This window comes from Rattus norvegicus, chromosome 7, assembly GCF_036323735.1.
Source record: "Rattus norvegicus strain BN/NHsdMcwi chromosome 7, GRCr8, whole genome shotgun sequence".
Lineage (NCBI taxonomy): Eukaryota > Metazoa > Chordata > Mammalia > Rodentia > Muridae > Rattus > Rattus norvegicus.
This window is the reverse complement of record NC_086025.1, coordinates 59,557,771-59,575,926: the sequence shown is the minus strand read 5'-3', so window position 1 is coordinate 59,575,926 and position 18,156 is coordinate 59,557,771. Positions and strand designations below refer to the sequence as shown.

The window sequence follows — 18,156 nt, the reverse complement described above, 5'->3', positions numbered from 1 at the left end:
CTTTTCCCTCTCTAGTGATGCACCTACCCATGTGCATGTGTGTGCTTTTGTGTGGGTGTGTGACTGTCTGTGTGTGTGTGAGAGTATGTGCATGTGTTTATGCCTGTGTGTGTGTCTGTGTCTGCATAGTGGGTTTACTTTGATCCTTGTTTCATATCTGAGAAGAAATGTGGAGGTCCATGAAATGAAAGAGCTGTGACCAAGCCGAGATCGCTGTCTTCAAATTCTCAGAGTCTGTACCACCAACCAAAGAACATACACGGGCTGGACCTAGCACTGCCCAACATATAGAGCTCATTAGCAGTTTGTCTTCATGTATGTCCCCAACCACTGGAGGTTGGGTTATTCTAAAACCTACTGCCTGTACATGGGATGGGTTCTTATAGCAGGGCTGCCTTGTCTGACCTCAGTAGGAGAGGTTGGGCCTATCCTCCAGACACCAGGGTAGTGGTGTACTCAGTGGGGTCCATATCTGTTCAGAAGCAGATGTTAGGCATGGAGGAAGGAGTATGGAAGGGGTGACTGGAAGAGGGGGCAGAGAGATGGATGCAATGTGAGTAAGTGTAAACGGAAAAGGAAAAACACTAAAATAAAAAGAAAAATAGTCAGCAGGGTTCTGTGAAGTGGCCAAGGGAGTCAAAGGGGAAGGGGAATGGAGGAGTTGGAAAGCTCACTTGGTAGAGAGCTTACCTCAACATAAAGGGACTCCTGGGTTTGATGCCCTGCACCATATACACCTGTGTGTGCTGCCGCATGCCTCTAATTCTCACCCTCAGGAGGCCAAGAGAGGAATCAAATGCACCAGATATTCACAGCCAGCCTTGGATACAGAGGGCCCTGGCTGTTAACCCATAGGACATAGGCAGAGAGGGTAGATCAGTGCTTACTGAGTACATATGTGCTGTGCATACACAAACACTAAAGTTTAACCCCTACCCCAGTTTTACAATCAGAAATAGATATGCTAAATGTCAGGGATCTCTAAGGCACAGAACTATTGACTGAGTCTATGTTAAAGGTGTTTCAGGCACTGGCCTGACAGTTCCAAAACAATGGCTGCCTCTCAACAGAAAGTTCAAGTTTCTCAAAGTCCATAAATTTGCATGTGTAAGCATGTCTCAGCTCTGGAAAAAAAAAAGGACAAAATAGAGAAGGTCTCCCCACCACAGTTGGCCTATTGTAGCTATTTCTCACAGGCATGCCTATAGGATTGTCTCCTAGGTGGTTCTAGATCATGTCAAATTGACAGTATGAACAGGCACACCATCCCTTCATAAGCATGTGACTTGACCAGCTTCCCTTGCCTGACATAACATTTCACATTATAAACAAATATTAAGACGTGACACACCACATCCCATAGACATGAATAAGCTTTATCCATTTGAACTAAGGAACAGCTGGATATAAGTGTGAATGATCCCAGCACTGGGGAGGCAGAAACAGGTAGATCTGTATGAGTTCAAGGTCAGCCTGGCCTATAGTGTCATCCAGGACAAACTAGGCTATGAAGAGAGAATATGTCTCAATAAACAAACATCCAAATCAATAAAATAAAATACACTGCTACCCAGAACAAAACAAATAAAACACAGGTAAAACCCATGTGTGTGACCCATCTTGCATGTGTGCAAAGGGATTAAGATATCCAGAGGGGTGTGTGTGTGTGTGTGTGTGTGTGTCTGTGTGTGTGTGTGTGTGTGTGTCTGTGTCTGTGTCTGTGTCTGTGTGTGTGTGTGTGTGTGTATGTGCCTGTGTGTTCACTGTTCTCTTACATTTTTGTTTTGCCCCTGTAGGCTGTGAATCATATTCTTGTGTACTTAGGAAGGCTCTGTATTACTAGGTCCCATTTCAGTCTCAAAGACATTCATTTTATTGGATAGTTTATGTATTTCCATTTCAAATGTTATACCTTTCCCTGTTTCCCCTTCCCACACCCTCCCCCTGCTTCTCATAGGGTGCTCCCCAACCCACCCACCTGCTCCCACCTCAGCACCCTGGCACTCCCTACACTGGGGAATGGAGCCATCAAAGGACCACAGGCTTCTCTTCCTATTGATGCCAGACAACACCATCCTGTTACATATGTGGCTGGAGCCAGGGGTCTCTCTACGTGTACTCATTGGTTGGTGGTTTAGTCCCCAGGAGCTCTGGGAGGTCTGGTTGGTTGATATTGTTGTTCTTCCTATGGGTGCAAACTCCTTCACTTCTATCAGTCCTTTTTCTAACTCCTTCACTGGGGTCCCTGTGCTCAGTTTAATGGTTGGCTGTGAGCATCTGCCTCTGTATTTGTCAGGTTCTGGCAAAGCCTCTCAGGAGACAGCTATATCAGGCTCCTGCCTCAAGCACTTCTTGGCATCTACAATAGTGTCTGTGTTTGGTGTCTGTATATGGAATAGACCCCCAGGTGGGGCAGTCTCTGCTTCACACTTTGTCCCCTTTAGACAGGAGCCAACCTGGGTTAAAACTTTGGAGATGTGTGTGTGGCCCCATCCCCCAGCCTTGCCTAACCTCTGGATATGATCTCTACAGATTCTATCTCCCCTTTGTTGGACATTTCAGCTAATCTCATCCCTGTAAAGTCCTAGGAGTCTCTTGTTTTCCTGACATCAGGGACTTGTTGGTAGCTACCCCCAGTACCCCATCCCTCACTGCTACAGACCTCTGTTCAAATTCCTGATGCTCTGTATACCATCCCTGTCTCCTCCCATACCTGATCCTGCCCCCCTCTTTCCCCTCCCCCTCCTCTTATTCCCCAAGTCCCTCCCACCCTCTACCTCCCATGAGTACTTTGTTCCCTCTTCCAAGAAGGACTGAAGCATCTACATTTTGGACTTCCTTTCTCTTGAGCTTAATGTGGTCTGTGGATTATATCTTGGGTAATCTGAGCATTTGGGCTAATATCCACTTATCAGTGAGTGCATAACTTGTATATGTCCTTTTGAACTGGGTTACCTCACTCAGGATGATATTTTCTAGGTCCATCCATTTGCCTAAGAATTTCATGAAGTCATTGCTTTAAATAGCTGGATAGTACTCTGTTGTGCAAATGTACCACATTTTCTGTATCCATTCCTCTGTTGAAAGGCATCTGAGTCCTTTCCAGCTCATGGCTATTATAAATAAGGCTGCTAGGAACATAGTGGAGCACGTGTCTTTGTTGTATGTTGGAGCATCCTTTGGGTATATATGACATAGCTGTGTCATCACGTAGAACTATTTTCTATTTTCCAAGGAACCTCCAAACTGATTTCCGGAATATAGGACAAGACCGGTTATACCAGTCTGCAATCCCACCAACAATGAAGGGGTGTACCACTTTTTCCACATCCTCGCCAGCATCTGCTGTCCCCTGAGTTTTTGATCTTAGGCATTCTGACTGCTGAGAGGTGGAATCTCATAGTTGTTTTGAGTTGCATTTCCCTGATGACTAAGACTGTTGAACATTTCTTTAGGTGCTTTCCAGCCATTCGATATTCCTCAGCTGAGAATTCATTGTTTAGCTCTGTACCCCATTTTTAATAGGGTTATTTGGTTCTCTGGAGTCTAACTTCTTGAGTTCTTTGTATATATTGGATAATAGCCCCCTATCAGATGTAGGATTAGCAAGGATCTTTTCCCAATCTGTTGGTTGCTGTTTTGTCCTATTGACAGTGTCCTTTGCCTTACAGAAGCTTGCAACTTTATGAGGTCCCATTTGTTGATTCTTGATCTTAGAGCATAAGCCACTGGTTTTCTATTCAGGAAATTTTCCCCTCTGCCCATGTGTTCCAGGCTCTTCCCCACTTTTTCTTCTATTACATTGAGTGTATCTGGTTTGATGGGGAGGTCCTAGATCCACTTGAACTTGAGCTGCGTACAGGAAATTAAGAATGGGTTGATTTGCAGTCTTCTACATGCTGATCACCAGGTGAACCAGCACCACTTGTTGAAAATGCTGTCTTTTTTCCATTGGATGGTTTTAGCTCCTTTGTCAAAGATCAAATGACCATAGGTATGGGTTCATTTCTGGGTCTTCAATTCTATTCCATTGATTTCCCTGCCTGTCTCTGTACCAATACCATGCCGTTTTTATCACTAATGGTCTGTAATACAATTTGAGGTCAGGGATGCTGATTCCCCCAGAAATTCTTTTATTGATGAGAATAGTTTTACCTGTACTGGGTTTTTGGTTATTCCAAATGAATTTGCAAATTGCTCTTTCTAATGCTATAAAGAATTGAGTCAGAATTTTGATGGGGGAATTGCATTGAATCTGTAGATTGCTTTCAGCAAAATGGCCATTTTTACTATATTAATCCTGCCAATCCATGAGCATAGGAGATTTCTCCATCTTCAGAGACCTTCAATTTCTTTCTTCAGAGACTTGAAGGTCTTGTCATACAGATCTTTCACTTCCTTGATTAGAGTCACACCAAGGTATTTTATATTATTTGTGACTATTATGAAGAGCATCATTTCCCTAATTTCTTTCTCAGCCTGTTTATCCTTTGAGTAGAGGAAGGTTAGTGACTTGTTTCAGTTAATTTTATATCCAGCAACTTTGCTGAAGTTGTTTATCAGGTTTAGTAGTTCTCTGGTGGAATTTTTGGAGTCACTTAAGCACACTATCATATCATCTGCAAATAGTGATATTTTGACTTCCAGACCAGAGACTTCCACTTTAGGGGACATCTTGCTGTGCCAGTCATTACTTAACTTCCTTCACACACTCACACACACACACACACACACACACACACACACACACACACACACAGAGAGAGAGAGAGAGAGAGAGAGAGAGAGAGAGAGAGAGACTAACCACACTTTTAACACTGTGTTTAGAAATCTTCTTTACTAAGGTCACCAATTATCAGCTTGGACTCCATACATACATATGGGGCACAATTCAGCTAAGCTTGTGGCTCATATACAACACAGGTCTCTTTCCTCATATCTAACAACACAGTTGTCCTCACCTCCCCAGCGTTTCTTTAATATGTGCATTCCTACCCACCTTCAGCTTAGGACATCCTGTGTGTTATGGCAATTAAGCTCTATTGCACCCCTTGCTCTTCTAAGTCTTCCTCACTCAATGAGCTGTGAGCATCTGTATTTCTCCCACAGTCTGTCTTGGTCTGATCTAGGCTTTCTTGACAGAAAATCATGCTATGATGGCTAATCATGGTTGTCAACTGGACTGCATCTGAAATCAGTTGAAACAGGCTGAGTATTCCTGTGGGGGATTTCACTGATCACATTATTTGAAGCAGAAAGACCCACCTTTCCACCAGTTCAGGGACTTTTGTCCCCTTTCTTCCTTGCTCTAGGATAGCACTTCACGTGGTGACAATAAACACACAGTGAGGAAATGAATTCCCTCCCTGAAAGGTTTGAATCAGATATTCATTATTATTTCCGCAGTCACCACTCTGCAGTTAGACTTTGCCCAAGCCAACTGTACAGATGTCCCCAGAGAGCATCTGGTGACACCTTTCTACACTTGTCCCTTTAGAACATCCCAAGGCTTTCAGGTAGAGCCAGTCTTGAAGGTTTTAAAGTAGATCCGAGCTTCAAGCCTTCTGAAAATCCTATCCAAGAGAAGAGCCTATGTTGGTAAAGCATCTTGAAACATTTGACCTTTTCACAGAATATTGCATCTTCCAATCATAGAGCAGAAGATGCAATGTGATAATTTGGGTGCTGTTTCTAAAGTCCAGTTGTGAGTTCAATAGTCTCACTCAGCACAGCCTCAGAAGGCATTTGGAAAGGACTAGAATATTGTTGGTTAAGGCAACTAGAGTCCCACTTGCATCTACTGGGCAGAGCACAGGAATTCAGTTACAAACACCCCACTGTGTGCAGGACAACTTGTACAGCAGAACAATATGCAACCACAGTGTCCACAATAATGTCATGTAAGGGTTTTACTGCAGGCACACGGTTGTATTCTTATTATTAATTTGGAGTGCCGATTGGAACAGGTCATTTTCATTAAGCTGTTTTTGAAAAATAGACCAGTTTCATCTGTGATTTGGTTTGTTGTTTGTTTGTTTTGCTTTAATCTACTTTAAAATCTCTTAGAATTAAAATCTCAAAATTCCTTTTTTTTTTTTAAACCAGAGCTTAGGCCATGCGCTGAAGACCATTCAGGGCTGGCTAAAGATCCTGAGATCTTTAGTGTACATCCAGAGATCCTGGGATGGTGGCCCTGAGTCATGCCAGAGCTGAGACCCGACCAGATTCTAGGCATAGAGCTTTGCGCAGAATCTACCCTGCCCTTCTGTGCCCCTCCATGTTCCATGTTCTGTTGCTATGGCCAGGCTGAGCCAGCAAGAGACTGACTGGATAGCAAGGGGTGCAAGGGGGCTTCTGGTGGCGATGATTTCCAGAGAGCAGATCTCTTCCCCAAGCACCTGTGTTACAGCTCTTGTGACAGAAGCTCTCAGACGATGGAATGATTCCAGCACACCTTTAATTCTGAACATGACATTTAAATACTGTTTCTTTGGATGGGTCAGACCTCATCTACATATTTGGGGGCGTGGGGTCTTGTCTCTATGACTGATCTGTCTTGAGCCTATATAACCTATGGTCTTGTCTTTATCTGTGGAGTGGGGGCTTGGGGCATTCTCTTGAGCCTATGTAACCTGTGGTCAAGTCCTCACCTCTGGAGGAGGGGCTTGGGGTATTGCTCTAGGTGACTGGTCTGTCTCAAACCTCTCTACAGGGGTTTGTGGGGGGCTGCAGCTAGTAAGGTCCTGATCTGGGAGGCTGGGAATGCGCCTGCTGTCCCTTTTAGGGTCCCCAGGGTTTTGACCCGTTTCGACCAGGAATCAGAGAACCTTTCACTGCCTGCCAGCCCACAAAATGACTTCATACTTCACAGCACTTGTTGCTCTTGCAGAAGACCCAAGTTCAAGACCCAGACCTACCTGGAACCTCACAACCATATGACTCCAGTCCCCAAGGTCTGAGAACTTCTGCTCACTTCTACAGACACTAAGCATGCACCTGGTGCAGGGACATACACACCTGCAAATTGTTCACGAAATAAAATAGATCTAAACCTCTCCGTTTAATGATGTATTTACCAAGCCTATTTCTTTGTATGCTAAAATTCATATTTCATAAAATGATCATAAATGACTCAAACAAAAATTAATCCAATAATTCCTCTGAGTCTACCGTAAAATAAAACTAGGAAATTTAAAATGTGTCTTTGATTTTGCTTAAAAGTCATGAATGTGCCGCAGCAGCTCTCTGCCCCCAGACCCTGTGAGAGAGAGACCCAACCGCCTGGTCAGGTGGGCACTCCTGAGGCTGCAGAGCGGAAGAGACCACCAACACTGCTCACCCCTGCCCACATCCCTGGCCCAAGAGGAAACTGTATAAGGCCTCTGGGCTCCCGTGGGGGAGGGCCCAGGAGCGGCAGGACCCCTGTGCCTGAGACACCACCAGAACCAGAAGGAAACAGACCGGATAAACAGTTCTCTGCACCCAAATCTCATGGGAGGGAGAGCTGAACCTTCAGAGAGGCAGACAAGCCTGGGAAACCAGAAGAGACTGCTCTCTGCACACACATCTCGGATGCCAGAGGAAAAAGCCAAAGACCATCTGGAACCCTGGTGCACTGAAGCTCCCGGAAATGGCGGCACAGGTCTTCCTGGTTGCTGCCGCTGCAGAGAGCCCGTGGGTAGCACCCCACCAGCGAACTTGAGCCTCGGGACCACAGGTAAGACCAAATTTTCTGCTGCAAGAAAGCTGCCTGGTGAACTCAAGACACAGGCCCACAGGAACAGCTGAAGACCTGTAGAGAGGAAAAACCACACGCCCGAAAGCAGAACACTCTGTCCCCATAACTGACTGAAAGAGAGGAAAACAGGTCTACAGCACTCCTGACACACAGGCTTATAGGACAGTCTAGCCACTGTCAGAAATAGCAGAACAAAGTAACACTAGAGATAATCTGATGGCGAGAGGCAAGCGCAGGAACCCAAGCAACAGAAACCAAGACTACATGGCACCATCGGAGCCCAATTCTCCCATCAAAACAAACATGGAATATCCAAACACACCAGAAAAGCAAGATCTAGTTCCAAAATCATTTTTGATCATGATGCTGGAGGACTTCAAGAAAGACGTGAAGAACTCCCTTAGAGAACAAGTAGAAGCCTACAGAGAGGAATCGCAAAAATGCCTGAAAGAATCACAAAAATCCCTGAAACAATTCCAGGAAAACATAAATAAACAAGTAGAAGCCCATAGAGAGGAGACACAAAAATCCCTGAAAGAATTCCAGGAAAACACAATCAAACAGTTGAAGGAATTAAAAATGGAAATAGAAGCAATCAAGAAAGAACACATGGAAACAACCCTGGATATAGAAAACCAAAAGAAGAGACAAGGAACTGTAGATACAAGCTTCACCAACAGAATACAAGAGATGGAAGAGAGAATCTCAGGAGCAGAAGATTCCATAGAAATCATTGACTCAACTGTCAAAGATAATGTAAAGCGGAAAAAGCTACTGGTCCAAAACATACAGGAAATCCAGGACTCAATGAGAAGATCAAACCTAAGGATAATAGGTATAGAAGAGAGTGAAGACTCCCAGCTCAAAGGACCAGTAAATATCTTCAACAAAATCATAGAAGAAAACTTCCCTAACCTAAAAAAAGAGATAACCATAGACATACAAGAAGCCTACAGAACTCCAAATAGATTGGACCAGAAAAGAAACACCTCCCGTCACATAATTGTCAAAACAACAAACACACAAAATAAAGAAAGAATATTAAAAGCAGTAAGGGAAAAAGGTCAAGTAACATATAAAGGGAGACCTATCAGAATCACACCAGACTTCTCGCCAGAAACTATGAAGGCCAGAAGATCCTGGACTGATGTTATACAGACCCTAAGAGAACACAAATGCCAGCCCAGGTTACTGTATCCAGCAAAACTCTCAATAAACATTGCTGGAGAAACCAAGATATTCCATGACAAAACCAAATTTACACAATATCTTTCCACAAATCCAGCACTACAAAGGATAATAAATGGTAAAGCCCAACATAAGGAGGCAAGCTATACCCTAGAAGAAGCAAGAAACTAATCATCTTAGCAACAAAACAAAGAGAATGAAAGCACACAAACATAACCTCACATCCAAATATGAATATAACGGGAAGCAATAATCACTATTCCTTAATATCTCTAAATATCAATGGCCTCAACTCCCCAATGAAAAGACATAGATTAACAAACTGGATACACAACGAGGACCCTGCATTCTGCTGCCTACAGGAAACACACCTCAGAGACAAAGACAGACACTACCTCAGAGTGAACGGCTGGAAAACAACATTCCAAGCAAATGGTCAGAAGAAGCAAGCTGGAGTAGCCATTCTAATATCAAATAAAATCAATTTCCAACTAAAAGTCATCAAAAAAGATAAGGAAGGACACTTCATATTCATCAAAGGAAAAATCCACCAAGATGAACTCTCAATCCTAAATATCTATGCCCCAAATACAAGGGCACCTACATACGTAAAAGAAACCTTACTAAAGCTCAAAGCACACATTGCACCTCACACAATAATAGTGGGAGATTTCAACACCCCACTCTCATCAATGGACAGATCATGGAAACAGAAATTAAACAGTGATGTAGACAGACTAAGAGAAGTCATGAGCCAAATGGACTTAACAGATATTTATAGAACATTCTATCCTAATGCAAAAGGATATACCTTCTTCTCAGCTCCTCATGGTACTTTCTCCAAAATTGACCATATAATTGGTCAAAAACGGGCCTCAACAGGTACTGAAAGATAGAAATAATCCCATGCGTGCTATCGGACCACCACGGCCTAAAACTGGTCTTCAATAACAATAAGGGAAGAATGCACACATATACGTGGAAATTGAACAATGCTCTACTCAATGATAACATGGTCAAGGAAGAAATAAAGAAAGAAATTAAAAACTTTTTAGAATTTAATGAAAATGAAGATACAACATACCCAAACTTATGGGACACAATGAAAGCTGTGCTAAGAGGAAAACTCATAGCGCTGAGTGCCTGCAGAAAGAAACAGGAAAGAGCATATGTCAGCAGCTTGACAGCACACCTAAAAGCTCTAGAACAAAAAGAAGCAAATACACCCAGGAGGAGTAGAAGGCAGGAAATAATCAAACTCAGAGCTGAAATCAACCAAGTAGAAACAAAAAGGACCATAGAAAGAATCAACAGAACCAAAAGTTGGTTCTTTGAGAAAATCAACAAGATAGATAAACCCTTAGCCAGACTAACGAGAGGACACAGAGAGTGCGTGCAAATTAACAAAATCAGAAATGAAAAGGGAGACATAACTACAGATTCAGAGGAAATTCAAAAAATCATCAGATCTTACTATAAAAACCTATATTCAACAAAACTTGAAAATCTTCAGGAAATGGACAATTTCCTAGACAGATACCAGGTATCGAAGTTAAATCAGGAACAGATAAACCAGTTAAACAACCCCATAACTCCTAAGGAAATAGAAGCAGTCATTAAAGGTCTCCCAACCCAAAAGAGCCCAGGTCCAGACGGGTTTAGTGGAGAATTCTATCAAACCTTCATAGAAGACCTCATACCAATATTATCCAAACTATTCCACAAAATTGAAACAGATGGAGCACTACCGAATTCCTTCTACGAAGCCACAATTACTCTTATACCTAAACCACACAAAGACACAACAAAGAAAGAGAACTTCAGACCAATTTCCCTTATGAATATCGACGCAAAAATACTCAATAAAATTCTGGCAAACCGAATTCAAGAGCACATCAAAACAATCATCCACCATGATCAAGTAGGCTTCATCCCAGGCATGCACGGATGGTTTAATATATGGAAAACCATCAACGTGATCCATTATGTAAACAAACTGAAAGAACAGAACCACATGATCATTTCATTAGATGCTGAGAAAGCATTTGACAAAATTCAACACCCCTTCATGATAAAAGTCCTGGAAAGAATAGGAATTCAAGGCCCATACCTAAACATAGTAAAAGCCATATACAGCAAACCAGTTGCTAACATTAAACTAAATGGAGAGAAACTTGAAGCAATCCCACTAAAATCAGGGACTAGACAAGGCTGCCCACTCTCTCCCTACTTATTCAATATAGTTCTTGAAGTTCTAGCCAGAGCAATCAGACAACAAAAGGAGATCAAGGGGATACAGATCGGAAAAGAAGAGGTCAAAATATCACTATTTGCAGATGACATGATAGTATATTTAAGTGATCCCAAAAGTTCCACCAGAGAACTACTAAAGCTGATAAACAACTTCAGCAAAGTGGCTGGGTATAAAATTAAGTCAAATAAATCAGTTGCCTTCCTCTATACAAAAGAGAAACAAGCCGAGAAAGAAATTAGGGAAACGACACCCTTCATAATAGACCCAAATAATATAAAGTACCTCGGTGTGACTTTAACCAAGCAAGTAAAAGATCTGTACAATAAGAACTTCAAGACACTGAAGAAAGAAATTGAAGAAGACCTCAGAAGATGGAAAGATCTCCCATGCTCATGGATTGGCAGGATTAATTTAGTAAAAATGGCCATTTTACCAAAAGCAATCTACAGATTCAATGCAATCCCCATCAAAATACCAATCCAATTCTTCAAAGAGTTAGACAGAACAATTTGCAAATTCATCTGGAATAACAAAAAACCCAGGATAGCTAAAGCTATCCTCAACAATAAAAGGACTTCAGGGGGAATCACTATCCCTGAACTCAAGCAGTATTGCAGAGCAATAGTGATAAAAACTGCATGGTATTGGTACAGAGACAGACAGATAGACCAATGGAATAGAATTGAAGACCCAGAAATGAACCCACACACCTATGGTCACTTGATTTTTGACAAAGGAGCCAAAACCATCCAATGGAAAAAAGATAGCATTTTCAGCAAATGGTGCTGGTTCAACTGGAGGTCAACATGTAGAAGAATGCAGATCGATCCATGCTTATCACCCTGTACAAAGCTTAAGTCCAAGTGGATCAAGGACCTCCACATCAAACCAGACACACTCAAACTAATAGAAGAAAAACTAGGGAAGCATCTGGAACACATGGGCACTGGAAAAAATTTCCTGAACAAAACACCAATGGCTTACGCTCTAAGATCAAGAATCGACAAATGGGATCTCATAAAATTGCAAAGCTTCTGTAAGGCAAAGGACACTGTGGTTAGGACAAAACGGCAACCAACAGATTGGGAAAAGATCTTTACCAATCCTACAACAGATAGAGGCCTTATATCCAAAATATACAAAGAACTCAAGAAGTTAGACCGCAGGGAAACAAATAACCCTATTAAAAAATGGGGTTCAGAGCTAAACAAAGAATTCACAGCTGAGGAATGCCGAATGGCCGAGAAACACCTAAAGAAATGTTCAACATCTTTAGTCATAAGGGAAATGCAAATCAAAACAACCCTGAGATTTCACCTCACACCAGTGAGAATGGCTAAGATCAAAAACTCAGGTGACAGCAGATGCTGGCGAGGATGTGGAGAAAGAGGAACACTCCTCCATTGTTGGTGGGATTGCAGACTAGTAAAACCATTCTGGAAATCAGTCTGGAGGTTCCTCAGAAAATTGGACATTGAACTGCCTGAGGATCCAGCTATACCTCTCTTGGGCATATACCCAAAAGATGCCTCAACATATAAAAGAGACACGTGCTCCACTATGTTCATCGCAGCCTTATTTATAATAGCCAGAAACTGGAAAGAATCCAGATGCCCTTCAACAGAGGAATGGATACAGAAAATGTGGTACATCTACACAATGGAATATTACTCAGCTATCAAAAACAACGAGTTTATGAAATTCGTAGGCAAATGGTTGGAACTGGAAAATATCATCCTGAGTGAGCTAACCCAATCACAGAAAGACATACATGGTATGCACTCATTGATAAGTGGCTATTAGCCCAAATGCTTGAATTACCGTAGATCCCTAGAACAAACGAAAGTCAAGACGGATGATCAAAATGTGAATGCTTCACTCCTTCTTTAAATGAGGAAAAAGAATACCCTTGGCTGGGAAGGGAGAGGCAAAGATTAAAACAGAGACTGAAGGAACACCCATTCAGAGCCTGCCCCACAGGTGGCCATACATATACAGCCACCCAATTGGACAAGATGGATGAAGCAAAGAAGTGCAGACCGACAGGAGCCGGATGTAGATCGTTCCTGAGAGACACAGCCAGAAGACAGCAAGTACAGAGGCGAATGCCAGGAGCAAACCACTGAACTGAGAATAGGTCCCCTGTTGAAGGAATCAGAGAAAGAACTGGAAGAGCTTGAAGGGGCTCGAGACCCCAAAAGTACAACAATGTCAGCAACCAGAGCTTCCAGGGACTAAGCCACTACCTAAATACTATACATGGACTGACCCTGGACTCTGACCCCATAGGTAGCAATGAATATCCTAGTAAGAGCACCAGTGGAAGGGGAAGCCCTGGGTCCTGCTAAGACTGAACCCCCAGTGACCTAGACTGTGGGGGGGAGGGCGGCAATGGGGGGAGGGTTGGGAGGGGAACACCCATAAGGAAGGGGAGGGGGGAGGGGGATGTTTGCCCGGAAACCGGGAAAGGGAATAACACTTGAAATGTATATAAGAAATACTCAAGTTAATAAAAAAATAAATAAATAAAATAAAAAAAAGAAACTTCTATTTCCAACTTAATTCTCCTTTCAATATGGCCCTGTTTCCTAATTCGCATGACACATTTGTATGCATTGATCCTGATCCCTTGACATCACCATGAATGCATTAATATGTGCAATATTATAATTAAAGCCAGAAATGTCTTCAAATAAAATTTATTATTCTAAAAAAAAGTCATGAATGTGCATTGATTAACTTTTTAATTCTTATATTTTGACAGGTTTTAAAACAATAAATTTTTTGAGACAATAACAAACTTCTACTGCAGAATTTCGGGGAGGTACCAAAATTCGTCCTTTATTTAAGATTCTGTGAGTAACGGTATAAAAGTGATCTTCCCTGATATATTTGATCTAGAAAATGACTTAAAATTGCATGGCTGGTCAAGTATGACTTTTAGAATACATCCAACAATTTCTAAGTTTCAATAATCATGGGACAGTGATTTCATGTCAATAAGAATCAACTGGCATCTGGTCTCTGTACTTGTTTCCTTGACACTAAATATTGTAAATGCTTTAATTAATTAGATTCAGCAAACCAAATACACAAAGTAAAGCTAAGTTAAGCTGGGTCATTTTCAGCCCAAATGCAGATACTGTTGCAACCAATTCCAAGGCAACTGTTTCAGATGTGCCTGGGAAGATTCTGCAAGGTAACCATACCAAGAGGAAGGTGGCTGTGGATGTGGAATGGTCAGACTCTTGAGACAAGGTATTCATATACAACCTTGACGGCTCCCACCATAGTAACATTCTTACCTCCATCCCAGAGGGCTAGGATCAGATAGATGTCTATGCACCTAAGCTATGGCCTGGTTTTCTGTTGAAATGATCTGACTGCAGTGGTCCATATTGCAAGAGAGCAGACAAATATGAGCTTGTGATGATGCTATAGGGCTCAGAGGTGGAGGAGAAAGGAAACAGCCATCTGACCATGCCTGTTCCAAAGGAAACATAGCTAAGTTTTCCTACTGGTGGCTTTTGCTTTGATTGCAAGATGTGAGCTTGTTCTGTATGTAGAGGGGTGTGCACATGCATAGGTATGCTTGCCCAGGCATGGACAGTCCAGACATCAATGCTCCCATTACATGGAGGGTATACGTTGCTGCAGCTCTACAGGGCACTGCAGTGTTCTGTGCTACTGAGTTTGTCCTCTGTTCCCTTACAATCCAGGATAGAGGAGAGATCCTCACTAATGTATTGTGTCTTCATACTAGGCACTAAGAAGAGACAATCAATAACTAACATGGAAATGTATGAACAGTTTACACTAATGAGTCGACCCCCCACACCCACCCCTGATGAGTCACCCCTCCCCTAGCCACATGCCCACCCCTGATGAGTCGCTCCTCCCCCAGCCACACCCCCACCCCTGATGGGTCACGCCTGCCCAGCCCAAGTATCTGCTTTCCAATTCTCTCAGACAACCTCATTACAACATGTAAGGGACAGCAAAAACAGACCTAGCAAAATATGTTCAAACAATACTAAACTTTATTCAATAAAAACTTCATGAACAGAAATGCAAGATCTACAATTAATAGAAAAATTAAATTCAAAATTTCATATAGAAAATACATTGTTGTAAGTTTGCATTATACATACTATACAGTACATACACTAAAAAATATCATCAAGTCTGCCTAGAAACGGGAGCAAAGCAGTAGAACACATGAACAATGAAATATTTAATTTCAGTACCCTAGATACAAAGAAAACATTTTAAAAAGATCCTATAATTGAATAATTTTGGAATGTGAAGTTCTGCAAAGCACTCACACGGGTGGGACATATTCAAAGAGTCCCGGGTTTAAAAGACACACTTAGCAGAACAGACACTTCACTCAACTTCCAAGAATAAAACAGACCTTCTTAGTCCCAGGCATAAAATATCTTAAAATGTCTATGCGAATTTTCTCAATGATTCTGATGGAGCCTGTCTCAAGGGCCCCATGGCCACAGTACAACACTGTGAAACAGTGAATATTAAAGACTAGGAAGCAGTAGAAAACACCTACAGTGATTATTTAAAACTTATTTTAAAAAACAGAAAAGTTTTTTTAATAAAGTGAGTGAAGATCCCAACATTAACCTAATATCAAAAATCCAGTGTTTAACGCAGCATCCTTGTGAGCATGCGCTGTGTCTGTGTCGAGCAGTTTCTAACTTGTGCCGGGCACATCTATCTCCTAGATTGCTTCCGGTGCAGCTCTCCCTTGTTCCAGGTTAGCATTACTTGAAAGCGTGTGGGGCATCCCCCACTCTTTACACTCCAGAACCTGTTTCAAGGTCCTTCTGACCACCCTGCCTGAAGTCCTTGGCTCCATCCACAAAAGCCTTCCCAGCAGCCTCAGCAGCCTGGTGGGTGGGGCTACAGTAGGCTCTGGTGCAGGATTTCCCACACCATCCTCTTCCTAAACAGGGGCATGTGCTGCTGAGAGAAGGTGATGGGGCAGCCTCTGGAGATGTAATCTGCGTATTTGCAGGTAAACACACCGCAGTCCCTGTCATTCCCCTGCTGAGGAATCTTCTCTGTTGGCATGCTGTACTGCTTCCATTCCGAAGGGTTCAGATCCACATGCCTTCTGGCTTTGCTCTCATCCTGCAGATAGTGGAAGATCAGCTCAAGGACATCTGGTCTCTTATGTCCCATGGAATCCAGGTAGACAATACTCTTCTCTCTTAGGTCTGTCACCACCAGGCTCCAGTGCACATCCAAGTGAACCGGCACCAGAATCAGTTCCTTTGCAAAGAGGTTTACTGCCTTGGTCCATCTTCGGACTGATCTGTAGCCCCCACTCTTTAGCTTGGTGTAAAAGAAGGTGTTAAATGCATGAAGGGCAGGGTATCCTTGAGTCTGATTTCTGTCCACGAGAAGATTCATGTAAAAATTAATGACGTTGTCATTGAGCCACGCGCTGTCACTCAGGGTGCGCATGTCTGCTCGAGTGATGGTCATATTGAAGGCACAGCTCAAGACCTGGTCTTGTGGCCCTGGGCCAAGTGCGCTACTGATTTCCTTTTGCATGTCCGCTGTGACCAGAGGGCCATGGTCCAGCCCTGTGCTCTGCTTTTGGTCTTGAGGAGCCTTTTCTTTGGCGTCAGCTATTGGCATTTGTTTGGGGAGAATGCCATTGCTGACTCTGTTTTCACAGATTTGAGGTGTTTGAGAAGCATGAATCTGTGCATCCACACAGCCTTTGATGTCCTTTGAGGAGTCCAATGGGTGCTGGAAAGCATTCTGAGAGTCTGAGCTCACAGAGCCCCAGGGTTGACAGTTTCCCAACAAGCTTGGGTACATTCCATTGAGGTGTTTCTGAACATATTCCTCTATGTTGCTGTAGGGACCCTTTGGTCCATTACCTCCATCCACAGACTTTGTCTCAGTCACAGCCTGTTCCTCGGGGCCTTTGGTGAACTCTGGGGTCTTTTGGTGGAATGGAACCACTTCTTGGGGGTTCTGTATCAGACCCTGGCCTGGCTCTTCAACCCCAAGCTCTATTTCCCACTGCTGTGGTTTCAGCCTCTTCAGAGGTAGGATGGGCTCTTCATGCTGCCAAGCCTTTTTACCTTCTGCCTGGTATTTCCTCTTTTGGCCTCTTCCTGAATGTTCACAGTACACTCTCCCATGCTGCTTGCCCAGTTGCCATCTACAGGGGCCACGTGGATGGCCTTTGCTCACCTGCCGGCTCTCTGCTATGGCACAGCTTTCTGATTGGCAAGTCACAGTGTTTGTCAGCCAGACTATCATTGGGGGCTCAGTTGTTGTCTTCGTGGATAAAGGATCAGTTAGTGTAGTTGCAGGTGTCTTATCCATACTGGACATGTTGTTCCAAGATCAGGAACTGCAGGGTGAAGAGTTCAGGCTTCCGTTGGCCTTGGAAACAGTTGCAAGGTGAATTCACATGGAGGGAGGCAACAGTATCCAAGAGTAGTTCTCCCTCAGCTGATGATCTTCCCTTGTCTTTAAGGTGGCGGTGGATTACCAGTTCAGGCACTGCCTTTGACCTGGTAGGAGAAGTGAAGCTTCAGGGCACAGTGAACCTCTGTGGACCCCCAAATCAGGGAAATCTCTATGGATGTCAGAGTCACCCACATACACTAAACTTTGGCAGCACAGGAAACCACACTGGAGGCCTCTTTTTATTCTGGAGTTCCTCTTGGTCAGTGCCTGCAAGAAGCAAACAAAAACAATTAGAACTCCATGAGGCAGAAGTGTAACTGTGTCTTCAAAGAGAGAGAGAGAGAGAGAGAGAGAGAGAGAGAGAGAGAGTATTGGGAGGAACAGTGGAGTCACTAGGTTACATTTTTCTGAAATGTCAACTCTAGGAGAGAGGGTTGGATCCTTAGAAAGACCTGGACACAGCACCTTCCTCCGTGTTGAACAGAGTAAGATTAGGCTCAGTTCTCAGATCTAGCTTTGTACTCTG

General features: G+C 43.1%; 1 protein-coding gene across 1 annotated transcript; it reads right to left on the bottom strand.

Annotated features, from left to right (window-relative positions):
• Positions 1–15,813: 15,813 nt before the first annotated feature.
• Positions 15,814–17,890, bottom strand: LOC120093868 (sentrin-specific protease 2-like). The gene has a single exon (XM_039080598.2). The coding sequence runs from the start codon at positions 17,550–17,552 to the stop codon at positions 16,098–16,100; it is 1,455 nt and encodes a 484-aa protein (XP_038936526.1). The 5' UTR covers positions 17,553–17,890; the 3' UTR covers positions 15,814–16,097.
• Positions 17,891–18,156: the final 266 nt, after the last annotated feature.